Source organism: Trichoderma asperellum, chromosome 2 (genome assembly GCF_020647865.1).
Source record: "Trichoderma asperellum chromosome 2, complete sequence".
NCBI lineage: Eukaryota > Fungi > Ascomycota > Sordariomycetes > Hypocreales > Hypocreaceae > Trichoderma > Trichoderma asperellum.
The window spans coordinates 5,353,131-5,365,375 of record NC_089416.1 but is presented as its reverse complement, the minus strand read 5'-3'; the positions used below and the strand labels follow the sequence as shown (position 1 = coordinate 5,365,375).

General features: G+C 50.7%; 5 protein-coding genes across 6 annotated transcripts; 3 read left to right on the top strand and 2 right to left on the bottom strand.

Annotated features, from left to right (window-relative positions):
- Positions 1-13: 13 nt before the first annotated feature.
- On the bottom strand, positions 14-1,285 carry TrAFT101_004072 (uncharacterized protein). 2 transcript variants are annotated; one of them, XM_024898625.2, is made up of 2 exons: positions 979-1,285; positions 14-885 (listed from the first exon to the last, which is right to left on the bottom strand). In XM_024898625.2, the coding sequence occupies exons 1-2, from the start codon at positions 1,078-1,080 to the stop codon at positions 232-234; spliced, it is 756 nt and encodes a 251-aa protein (XP_024766150.2). In that variant the 5' UTR covers positions 1,081-1,285; the 3' UTR covers positions 14-231. The 2 variants fall into 2 exon arrangements, with proteins under 2 accessions (XP_024766150.2, XP_065983169.1); XM_066127061.1 differs by having other exon boundaries at positions 14-1,285.
- A 488-nt stretch (positions 1,286-1,773) lies between these two features.
- On the top strand, positions 1,774-2,979 carry TrAFT101_004071 (uncharacterized protein; the record flags this gene model as incomplete). Its single annotated transcript, XM_024907267.2, has 1 exon — positions 1,774-2,979. The coding sequence occupies one exon, from the start codon at positions 1,774-1,776 to the stop codon at positions 2,977-2,979; it is 1,206 nt and encodes a 401-aa protein (XP_024766151.1).
- A 45-nt stretch (positions 2,980-3,024) lies between these two features.
- TIM13 (protein translocase subunit) lies at positions 3,025-3,867 on the bottom strand. The gene is made up of 2 exons (XM_024903114.2): positions 3,683-3,867; positions 3,025-3,566 (listed from the first exon to the last, which is right to left on the bottom strand). The coding sequence occupies exons 1-2, from the start codon at positions 3,764-3,766 to the stop codon at positions 3,399-3,401; spliced, it is 252 nt and encodes an 83-aa protein (XP_024766152.1). The 5' UTR covers positions 3,767-3,867; the 3' UTR covers positions 3,025-3,398.
- A 771-nt stretch (positions 3,868-4,638) lies between these two features.
- On the top strand, positions 4,639-6,404 carry TrAFT101_004069 (uncharacterized protein). Its single transcript, XM_024907268.2, has 4 exons — positions 4,639-4,905; positions 4,967-4,990; positions 5,087-5,157; positions 5,225-6,404. Exons 1-4 carry the CDS (start codon positions 4,822-4,824, stop codon positions 5,994-5,996), a joined length of 951 nt encoding a protein of 316 aa, XP_024766153.1. The 5' UTR covers positions 4,639-4,821; the 3' UTR covers positions 5,997-6,404.
- A 178-nt stretch (positions 6,405-6,582) lies between these two features.
- On the top strand, positions 6,583-11,392 carry TrAFT101_004068 (uncharacterized protein). Its single transcript, XM_024903115.2, has 6 exons — positions 6,583-7,485; positions 7,608-7,979; positions 8,073-9,796; positions 9,933-10,186; positions 10,247-10,624; positions 10,701-11,392. The coding sequence occupies exons 3-6, from the start codon at positions 8,657-8,659 to the stop codon at positions 10,726-10,728; spliced, it is 1,800 nt and encodes a 599-aa protein (XP_024766154.1). The 5' UTR covers positions 6,583-7,485; positions 7,608-7,979; positions 8,073-8,656; the 3' UTR covers positions 10,729-11,392.
- Positions 11,393-12,245: the final 853 nt, after the last annotated feature.

Below are 12,245 nucleotides of genomic sequence, written 5' to 3'. Positions count from 1 at the left end.
TTTAATATTCTTGTGGCATAAGTGATGATATATATAAGTGTAGCTAAGCAAGGTTAAAGGATGACGGCGTTATATACGGGCTTATATATGCCATTTGGGCTCGGCAAAGGCATCCAAAGAGATGATGCTCATGTGCAGATTTTGCACATTTATATGAAATATGAAATTCTAATAACCCTCTTGCCTGAAAAGGAAAACAAAAAAGACGCCCAAAAAATGAATGTCATGAGTTTACAGCCCCCTCCAAAAAAGGCCACGATTACGGACTTTGTTCGCCTCGCTCTCCCTCCGGTTTGGGTGGCTTCTCTCCCAAGCTTCATCGTCCATGTAAGCAGTGATAGCGGCATCAATATCATAGCCGGCCTGCTCCATATACAACAGAGCGTAATCATAATCTGAGACTTTGCAGGCCGTCATGAAGCGTCGGATCTTACCCTTTCTCAGCTCCTCCTCCTCGCCCTCGACGGGCCGGGGAGACAGGCTGACACCGCCCTTATAAAACTCGCCAGGAATCAGGATAGTCTTTCGACCGACCAGTAGGTGGTCGCTTGTGAGGTTGTTCCGCCGCCGCAGCGCTGCAGGAGGTACGCCGTACCGTAGCGACAAGGACTGTACGGTGTCGTGCTCGTGGTCTAGAAAATGCAGCGTATCGTCTGAGACGGCCTTTTCGTCAAGCTCGGGGTTACTCTTGCTGCTCTCGGCCGGGGGTGGCGTTGTCGGCGCATCAGCTATATACGGTGGCGGAGGAGCGGAAGCTGGGATGGATCTGTATCCCAAGTTTGGAACCGATGAATACGATGGAGGATCTCTAAGGCCCTGCGGTAACGGCGACGGCATGTTTGATACTTGGCAGAAGGGGCAGTACGATGCAAAGCGCGGGTTGTTCTAGAGGCGGGCGCCCATTAACAATTATGAGGATATCAAGAGGCCGTGTTGCTTCGAATAGATAGGAGAAGTGCTGCTGGACGGGTGGCTAACCTGTATACACTTTGCGCAGATAACTCGGTAACAGCACTCAACTCTGCGGTCGTGTGCATCATCTTGGGCAAGACTGCCTGTGCAAGTACTGCAAAACTCCATGGCTTGCAGCTTGCGAGAATATACGGGAAATGGGAAGACAAATATCACAATATAGACAGAGAAATGCCTTTACGATGCTGTCCTCGTGACGGGGGCATGAGAGAGGACTTGGGGCTCAAGTTCATCTGCCTATCTTGGTAGCGGCTGGACGGTTTATCGCCGCTTTGGGGGCTACCTCCTCGAGCCGGCAGCACACGGGGGCCAATCACGTCATGGCAGATGACAGCAACTGTTAGCTGTCGGACGCCACAAGGGAGGTTTCTGCTAAACAAAGACCGCTCGGGTAGGATTCGATCTTGGTGGGCGCAAGGCAAATGTGCGGCTCCGCATCGATCGAATCGTAATGGATGCGTCTGTGGCTACCTGCTAATAGCCAGGCCGCTGGAATCGCCGTAGCGGTCTCTAATAGCACTGCGACCGACGAGTTTACCCGGGAGCGCTCTGAAATGTCAAGCGGATTGCGGAGCCGTCCGGCGCGTGTTTAGCTGGTGTTCGGCATTTGGTCAGCGCGCCCGGAACCTTAGAAGTTCTTCCCGTGCTTCTTTTCTTCCTCTGTTTCTGCCTTTGAATACCTGCGATTGAAAAATCGTACATGAGTTTTGTTATAATACAATTGCTACTCTACAATTTTGCGCAACCCCCATCGCTTTTCTACTATTTGAAAATCGATTGATACGTTCATCAGTCGAGAAGATGGATAAACCGAAGCTTGCTTTCGGGCTCAACCTGACGAAGAAGCCTGGAGCATCTAAGCCGATGCCTTCGAGATCGAAACCCATGTTTGATAACCACGAAAATGACTCTGACGATGAAGGCGCCAAAGTAGAAGAAATCGGCGGCGATCTGGAAGATTTTACAGCAACCGCCTCAGCATCAGTAGATTCAACGAGGGCACCCAGATCGAAGAAAGGCCCTATAGCTGAACCTCCAAAGCTTAAATCGAAAATGCAGACAAGTGCAATGTTTGGAGATCTGTCCAGCACACTCTCGTCTCGCAAGAACGCAGAGGCGGCCACCGAACTAGACGCCAGTGTCTACGAGTATGACTCCATATACGACTCCATGAAGCCAAAGAAGAATCTTTCAAAAGAGGACGAGGAACGAAAGCCAAAATACATGAAGAATCTGTTGCGAGCAGCGGATGTGCGGAAACGAGATCAGCTGATTGCCGAAGAGAAGAAGATTGCGAGGGAGCGTGAGGCTGAGGGAGAGGAGTTTGCCGATAAGGAAAAGTTTGTGACTGAGGCGTACAAGAAACAACAGGAGGAAAACAGAAGGCTAGAAGAGGAAGAGCGCAAACGCGAGGAAGAGGAAGCCAAGAAGAACGAGGGCACTGGCATGACGACCTTTTATAGGAAACTGCTGGATAAGGAGCAGGAGAGGCATGCCGAGACGGTTCGAGCTGCGGAAGAAATGGCCAAGAGGGGCCCTGGCGAGGAAAGCAATGAGAATGAAGGAGAGGCAGATGTTGATAAAGAGAAGGAATTCGCCAAGGTGGCGCAGGAGCTTAATGAAAAGGGAGCATCCATCTCCGTCAACGAAGACGGCCAAGTCGTCGACAAGCGACAGCTACTCAAGGGCGGCCTCAACGTCGGCGCGAAAAAGAAGGTAGAGGCGCAACGGGAAGCGGATCGGCCAGTGGAAAGTGAGCGCAGAGAAGTCACGGGCCAGCAGCTCGGCCGGAAGCAGGCCATGAGGGAACGACAGTCGCGGATGCTCGCGGACCAGCTGGAAGCCTCGCTGAAGCGCTCGAGAGAGGCAACCGAAGCCAAGAAGGAAGAAGTGGAGAGGGCTGCGAAGACTCGCAAGACGGAGGGGGAGATTTCGAGTGCCAAGGAGAGATATCTTGCGAGAAAGAGGGCGGCGGAAGAGGAGAAGAAGAAGGCTGCGGCGGAGTGATGATGATGATGATGATATATATATATATATATAATCAAATAGATACCCAGATTCAAATTATCATTATGAGACAAACGGCCCTTTTTATCAAATTGTTTTTGGTTCTCTTTTTAAATGTAGATTAGAGACAGAGTGGATGGTCCAATATCTATATCTAAGGCCCATTCCTAGATACTGCGCCGTGGCACCAAGGCCAGTCTAATTGAAGAATAGATGGTAGTAGTACAAGAATTCATGTGGGAAAACCTTGAAGCTTTGAATTGAGGTGCCATCTCAGCTCAACGGCGTCGATAGTCCCGGTCATGCTTTTTTCCCATGCGCCCGTCCAAACGATAGCCCGCATTATATGTCGTTTACTGCGTCGAACTTGAAGTTTTTATCCCCCCATTTTCCCATTCGTCAGTCGTGTTATTTATCTTTTAGTTGTTTCCTTGCTCCTGTCGTATTCTGTTGATGTAGGCCGCATTGACCTGGTTCCAAGCAGCCATGTACTTCTCCATGCAGGAAGTCATACAGGTCTGTTCGCTGCTGGAGAGCGAGCTGCCGGGCTTAGGGACACACTTTTCGAAGCAGTTTTCCTGGAGTTTCTATAGTCGAAGCAAAAAAAAAAAAAATTCTTGTTAGTTTGTGCCGTTTATATCAGGTGGAAACTTTTCTTATTGAAGGGTTTCTTGTAAGGAAGAGGTAGAGGGGTTGTGCCTACTTCGATGAGGACTCGGGCATTGGCGAGGTTGGCCTCTGCGAGGACCTGCTTCATGACAGATTGCTTGACGGAAGAGGAGTCCATTTTGGAGAAGATTATGCTGGAGGGACTTGGTGGTTTGCTATTAGAATCGCGTGACTGCTTGGACCGATGGATAGAAAGATTTTGGAGATGGAAGGCTTGGAGTTGCAAAATAAATGTGGCTGAGTGTGGCGTCGGCACTTGGTCAAGGTTACTAACTTGGTAGGAAGTGTGGCGTCAAACCTGCAATCTATTGAAAATGATGCAACGCTTGAAGATGGTTCCCATTGCCGGCAAATATCAATTCAATAGCTCAATTTGATTTCTTTCAGACTAAAAGGTGAAATCATAGGCCCAGAGCACCTGCGGCTTGACTGTATATACTGATCTCGTGAGGAACAACTGACATTTGGGATGTGACTACCTGCCTGGATGGAGATTTGGTTCTCTATCGAGTCGGAAAAATGTAGACAGTATTCCGGAGTAGCCGTGCAGAAATAGAATATGAAGATTGAATAACGATTCTTTCCCTCAAGAAGGCAGTTATGCAAGTCTCATACCAGCACGGATAGCTCGTGTTTCAACAATGCTAGCCATGTAAGTCGAGACCGCACAGTGTGTATTACAACCCCTCAGCAGACAGAGCACTGCTTGCACCAAATATCTACATGCACTTATGGACGCGATATACCAATTAAAACGCTATAGAACCGGGTCCCTTTTCAGAGATGACAGAACATAATATTTTAACAAAGGAAACCGTAAGAACGTCGTTTTAAGCATATCGTGCCTACTACTAAGGTAATTATAGACGCAGGTTCATGTACCTCGCAGCTACGCAGTCAGCTCTAGTGAGAGCGGGTACCTTCACAGTCTAGCTGTTTCAGGAATAGCACTGTGTCGCGGGCTTAACACGAATGTGGCCTTTACAGTATTATTGCATGGAGCCTCCCATGTGAACCATCCTTTGCTGGTTTGCTGCTCGCCACTGCCAGAACTACGCACCAAGCCGCGGAAGACGAGAGGCGGCACCGGACCTTCTGCCAATCTGCAATTGGAATTGGCCAACTTGCTGATACCTCGATCATTGCAAGATAACCCGTCACAATCGCGCCAAGATGCGGCTCTCCTCGCTATCAGCCGTGCTCGCCACGGCGTTTGCGTGGACTGCGGCGGCCCAGGATGACTACAGAAGCATAACGGTTCGTAGCTCTCGGGAACAGTATACGCGAATGTTGCTGTAAGCTAACAAACCTCGTGTAGCTCAAGACGCACTCTATCGAACAAGTCAGTCGCAAACAGAAGAGAAGAAAGGAGGAGAACTGGTCGCAAATAGCAGAATGATGGAGGCTGACTTTTTCTTTGTTTTCCCCCTCTCTTTAGCCTTACTTGGACTCTGACATGCAGAGCCGATGGTTTGACTTTGGCGGAGATACCATCATTCGAACAGACTCGTACGTCAATCTCCGATACACGCGCACATGCATACATTCTCCGATTCAGAAGCTCAATGTGCTACAGATATATTCGCCTTACCTCCGATCGACCTTCACAAAACGGCTGGCTCTTCTCACGAGTGCCTCTTACCGCTACCAACTGGGAAGTCGAGGTTGAGTTCAAGATCCACGGCAAAAATCAGCTTTACGGCGATGGCTTCGCCATGTGGATCACGAAGCAGCGAGGCCAGATCGGTCCCGTCTTTGGCCATGCCGATAAATTCGAAGGCTTGGGCATCTTTGTCGACACATACAAGAACAACCGACCTGGTGTTGTCTTCCCCTACGTCATGGCCATGTATGGAGACGGACAGGCGAGCTACGACAAGAACAACGATGGCAAGGAGACGGAGCTAGCTGGTTGCTCGGCCCGAGGTCTTCGTCACTCGAACATCCCCACCAAGATGCGATTGACCTACTTCCAGGATAAGAGCCTCAAGCTCGAGCTCCAGTACAAGACCGTCGGCGACTGGGTGGTGTGCTTTGAGGTGGACAACCCTCCTGCGATCCCCAACATTGCCTATCTCGGATTCAGTGCTGAGACTGGCGAGCTGAGCGACCACCACGACATCATCTCCATCTCGTCCAAGAATCTTTACACCAGCCCAGCCAACGGACCTGGCTCAAAGGGATCCCCGAAGAACTCGTACAAGGGCAAGAGCAGCAGCAGCAGCGACAAGAGCGGTGGAAGCTGGACATGGTTCTTTACCAAGATCATCCTCTTCATCCTCGTTGCAGGCGGCGGCTACGTGGGATTCACCATTTACAGGTCAAGAACTAAGAGCCACAGATTCTAGGCGGACCGTGCATCGGAGGAAGGATACACAAGTATAGGCCAGAACGTGTACTACAGAGGAGGAGATGTGCAGAGGCATGCTGAACTCGGCCATCTAACTGAACTCAGGCAGAGAGAGAGACCCTATCAAGGAGAGGCAAGAGTTATATAATTCGAGTTGGTCAAGAGGCGGGCGGGAAAAGACGTCGTCGTCGTTGTCCGTGTAAGAAAGCATATGGGTGCTTAGCCATGCCTGTTGTCAATGGTTTTCTTTGTGCTGGGAGTTGGGTCAATTGGTACATTGCTTGACGGGCACGCGGTGGCGGGGATTTCTTATGGAAAATCGATGAAAATCATATTATTAGCGACGAAATGACAGTTTTACTGGTCCAAGTTTTTTGCATCAACTTTTGATAATCTGCATGTTAATGAGAGAGCTCTTGAATAGAAGCTGTCCTAAAGCGGTCTAGTCCAAAGATTTCGAGGTAAGTCGTTATTGTAAAAGCTACAGGGTATGTTTGAGTTACCATAAGCCCCAAGATTTTACATTTCAGCCACAATTAAGAATCGTTGAATCATCATGTGCTGCGCTGATGGCCCTTGGGGATCGTATTTATTTCATTTGCTTTTATTCTTACATTCAATTTCATTTTGATTTTATTTTACCTCAACTTTGAAACGTAAAAAGTATACTTCTCCGCGACATGTCAAATGCTATTCCCCGGTCGTTCTCGGGGCTTACAAGCACGTACCCTTTGACGTATATGTGAACGATTCAAAGTTCGACGGCGTCAACAGGAAGATCGGCAGGCCGTCGACAAAGTCCATCCATGCCGAGAATGAGGGGAAGTGAAAGTAAAAACGGGCTCGAGTCAAGCTAGATGCACTAAAAGGAGCTGGCTACACCATTGGGCAGGGTCTAAAAGCTCCCTCTGGCCTCCCCCCATCCCACCTCTCTTATGGTTTGTCCCAAGCTGTTTTTGCTTTTTCCCTCCCTTCTTCTTACCGCCCAAACTCCAGATTTATCAATTGAGTCACGAACGTCTCAGACTATGCGTCTACGCTGAATGGTCCTAGCATTACATGTATCACTAGGAATGAGATTGGTCTTTTGTGCCGACGGATTGCTGAATCGATCCCCGCAACTTGTGGCGATTTAGCTTGGCTGCGAATCAAGCAATCCATTTCGACTAACGGCAGGTTCGGCCAGATCGATTTCATCGCCAAGAGCCACCATACACTGTCGAAAGAAAGAGAAGAGAGTTCTAGAGCAATATTTTCCAACGAGAATACAGCCAATTCTGCAACAGACGAGATTTTCGCTTCTATTGCACTCTTAATCGACCGAGCTGATATTAGCCTGTGACCCGGATCTTGCTGCTGGAGCATCATCATCTTGCAGCATTAGCTGCCGGCAACTACCTAGCGTCATAGCTCGCATCTACGATCGCTTATTCAGCCACCGCCTGGATATAGACCTACATACAGCATACAGCAAGCAGAAGCTGCACGTACGTGTGAATATATGCCCCAACTGGCAAATCTGATTCTTGACGACAGCTGCATCAGCACGCAGCTGCACTGTTTCAGCTACTGTGCTACGGAGTACTGACCGTGGGGTGCGGCGATTCAGGTGACATCACCTGTCCTTGCTGCTTTGTCTAGTGCATGGCCTGAGCGCCGGATTGAGAGGACTATTGCTGAAGAGGCGAGCCGAGCTGGATAGAACTACCAGACGAAACGAAAAGAAACGAGTCAGCACTTTATCCAAGCGGCCAATTGACCCAGCCGGAGCCGTGGAGAGCTCCGAAGTCGAATAAGGAGCAAGGACGAAAACTGCCGACGCAGTTGCTGTGGATAAGCAGCTCTCGCCTGGCCGTCAATCAAACGGTTTAATTAGCAGCACCGCAGCCGATCCAGGCAGCCGAGCGAACGCCATTTGTTGTTGCCGGCCTTAGTTGCTGGGAAACGCTGCTGTGCTACATTTTGCGCTCGTGCGCCGGCGGTACGTGCACGAATCAAGTCAAATCAGCTTGCGCATTTTCGGGGCTGGGGGATTCCAAGCTTCCAAAGCATCAGAACTGACCGAGTCCAGCAGTCCGTCGAACCCGCGCCGCGCCGCACCGCCAATTGCCCGCCTCGAAACCGTTGAGCTCGTCCTTTGTGGCAGCTAAACACAAGCTATCAGTGCGCGCCCGCTACCTACCAACAGTACGTACTTATTACCACCACCTACCGTCTACTTGTCCAGCGCTGGCCTGCCGCCTCCCGCCTTTGCCTCGGCGCCCTCCCCCCCTAAACGCCCAAAGCAGACGTCCATTGGAGGCACACAGTTGAGCCTCCCCCGCCATTTCCGCCAAAACAGCTGCCCCAGAGCTTTCTCCGGGCTCTTCTCCAGGCGCCCTCAATCACAGCCCGCCTCCGGCCATCGCCACGAGCAAATCGACCGCCCGCCGCACCCGCTGCAAAGCACCCCCTCATCCCCCCAAAGCCAAGCCCCAGCGTCTAACCAGCGCCAGACGGCAGCGCCAGACTTGCCCAGCTCAGTAGCATCCCCGGCCCAGATCGGCGCGAACGGCCAGGCTGCCTCGATTCGAGCCCTTTTTGCTTTCCCCTCAAATCGAATCCCCAATTCCCTGTTTCCGGCCTCCTCCTCCGCAAAACCACCACAACCTGAACCTTATGCCTTCGTTCGGGTCATTCCTCAAGAAGAAGCGGACAAAGGAGGGCCACCCTGACCCCTCGGCCAAGGACAGCCACAGCCACAGCACCAGTGCCAGCAACCCCACCAGCCCCGTCGCACCCACGGCGGCCGCCTCCAAGCTTTTCGACTCGTCGACGCTGCAGCAGCCGCGAGTGACGCCCGGCGGTAGCCATAGCAATCACGCCGGCGCAGGTAGTGGCAGCACAGGCACAGGCACAGCTACAGCGACAGGCCTTGGTCTAGGTCTGGCTGTTCCTCCAGGCACCGCCGTGTCGCCTGGCTCCATCTCGCCGTCTGCATCCACCCCCATTCCCGCCTCCGCACCCGCGTCCTCGATCCCAGCCTCTGCGCCAGCCTTTGCGCAAGCTCCAGCTCCTGCCGCCTCTTCAGCCGAGCGAGACACGGCCAAGGCCGCTCCTCCCGTCTCCCCGACCTCGCCCTCGACCTCGACCATGAATCCCGTCAGCGTCCAGTCCTACGCGCCACCGGGCCACGACTCGCAGAACCTCCCCAGCATCAGCAACCTCATCAATTCGCCCCAGAATGACGGCTCGACCAACGGCTACGCCCCCTCCCCATACCAGACCTCAGCTCCCGTAATGGCCGACTCCAATGCCCAGCAGCATCTACAACAACAACAACAGCAGCAGCAACAACACCTGCCGTCGGAAATGCAGCTGGATCCACCACAGCAACAGCAGCAGCAGGCTGTTCCGCAGCAGCAACCCCAACAACAGACTCAGCAACAGCAGCATCCACCGCAGCAGATCCACCACGGACACAGCGTGTCGCTGTCCCAGCCCCGGGTCACCAAGGGCAAGTACTCGCTGGGCGACTTTGAGATCTTGAGGACGCTCGGCACTGGTAGCTTCGGCCGCGTTCACCTGGTCCAGTCCAAGCACAACCAGCGTTTCTACGCCGTCAAAGTGCTCAAGAAGGCGCAGGTAGTCAAGATGAAGCAGGTCGAGCACACAAACGACGAACGCCGCATGCTAAGCGACGTCAAGCACCCATTCCTCATTACCCTGTGGGGTACCTTTCAAGACTGGAAGAACCTTTACATGGTCATGGATTTCGTCGAGGGCGGTGAGCTGTTTTCGCTGCTAAGGAAATCTGGGGTATGACAACCTTGACCCATCATCATATCCATTTCCCCGCATATATTTACGAGTCGTCGTGGCTCAATCCCTCCTCTTCTCTTTCATTGCTAGCTATAAACTCTGTTGGGCTAACTGCTAATGAAACCGAGTATAGCGATTCCCTAATCCGGTCGCCAAATTCTACGCTGCCGAAGCCACACTGGCGTTGGAATACCTGCATTCTAAAAACATCATATACCGCGACTTGAAACCTGAGAACCTGCTGCTGGACCGGCATGGACATCTCAAAATCACAGACTTTGGCTTCGCAAAGCGAGTGCCAGACAAGACGTGGACGCTATGTGGTACACCGGATTACCTGGCTCCTGAGGTAGTCTCTAACAAAGGCTACAACAAGTCTGTAGACTGGTGAGTTGCCACGATATTCCCATTGATGAATAGTAGTAGCGGCGGTTGACACAAGATTAGGTGGTCCCTTGGAATTTTGATATACGAAATGCTTTGCGGATACACGCCCTTCTGGGATAGCGGCTCTCCCATGCGCATATACGAAAACATTCTCAGGGGTAAAGTCAAGTATCCGGCATATATAAACCCGGATGCCCAGAATTTGCTCGAGCGACTGATTACGGCGGACTTGACCAAGAGATTGGGCAACCTGTTTGGAGGTTCACAAGATGTCAAGAACCACCCGTGGTTTGCAGAAGTTACTTGGGATCGATTGGCGCGCAAAGACATAGACGCCCCTTATACGCCGCCAGTCAAGGCTGGAGCCGGCGATGCCAGTCAGTTTGACCGATACCCCGAGGATCCCGAAAAGTATGGGGGTCCGGGCGGCAATGACGAGTGAGTGGACTTCTTCCCTTTTGTATTTTTTTTTCCCCCTGTGAAGCGTTCCTGTAGGCTAACGAATTCTGTTTAGGTATGGCAACTTGTTTACTGAATTTTAAAGGATGTGTATTCAATTCCAAGCATACCTGGAAATGTTGACGATTGACGACGATGCACTGGATATGTGACCAAAAGGAAAGAAAAGAGGAGCGTTCCAGCTTCTCTTTTCTGCGCGTGTGGGTGCAAAAGATGCGAATGGATTGGTTGTTTGTTTCGCTGCATCTTGGGATGGTGGCTCTGCATTGGGGACTATATTTTCTTCTTCTTCTTCTTCTTCTTCTTCTTCTTCTTCTTCTCTCTTTGGAAAAAAAAAATAAGGGGACTCGATCGGTCTTGGAGGCTCATTTTTGACCTGGAGTCTGTTGGAAAACGTGTATTCGGAGGAGGGAGCTGTGTTTGAAACCTACAACGCCAAGTCTTTCTTGTCTCGCCCAGTAGCCAACTATACGAAGCTCCTGTATATCCATCTATTTCCTTTCCTTTGCTTTCTTGTCCCCTCTCTCTTCTTAACTCTCATTTTCTTCTTCTTTAGGCTACGAGTGGGCGAGAAGAGTGGGAGAAGGAGGTCTGATAAATGTATACTTGGGGTGGTTGTCTCAGAACCGATACCTTTTTTTTTTGTCGCTGAAGGAGCTGAGTCTGCAGATGTGCTTTGCTGCGCTGATCATACCTACTAGTAATACTATATATATACCTATTACATCTATTCTGCTATACCTGCTGTTTATCATCATCAGTTACTTTGAGACTTGCAATTGCAACTAACTGTATTAGTGCTGTCTTATGCCTATTACTTGGTGGTGTAAAGGAATCGGGCGATGGCACTTTGTGGATTTTATATCCATGCAGGTACATGATGCGAGTCTGACGCGTCGCAGGCCCACGAACCAGGTAGCCTGTATATAAGTCAGTCGGTAGTAGTATTTGCTGCAGAAATTTTCCATGGGTCTTTGCTGGGATTACCAATTAAATAGTCAAAATCTGCAATTGGGGCGGTAGTGTGCACAGGTGCATGTAAATACGTGGTCGGCTGTTATATGGCGACAGAGAAGCAGGTTATACGAGAGCAGAAAGGCGGTGGGAGGATATCCCAGGTACATAGATTAGAGCCGCCACTCCAATTCTTTTAGCAGTAATTTTTAGCGCAGCCTCTGTAGATCCGTCAAATACAGGAGGATGGAGCTCGTTGATTCTTGCGGAGCCGCTAATAGAGGAGGGCCCAAAGGAGCATTGGACCTCAAATCATTTATTATAGTTATAGCGGGTGGTCTACGGGGAGTTTTTTTATTTTTTATTTTTATTTTTTTTTGCAAGGTGTGTGGTAACGGCGAGTAGTAGCTTCTTGTCTCACATTGATTCGCTTGGGTTGCTACTTACAGGAGATTTTTTTTTTCTCTTTCTTTTTTTTTCTCTTTGCTACAGGGGTGCATTATTCGGTCTGGGTCTGGATAGCCGACGTGGGGATTGTGATAGATCCCCTGCTTGCTTCTCTCTGTTTCGCTCCCTCTGCTATATTACTTTATACAGCACTGTAGTGGTACCTACTAGACTAGCTGCTGGCGAGGCTGGGGTCGCT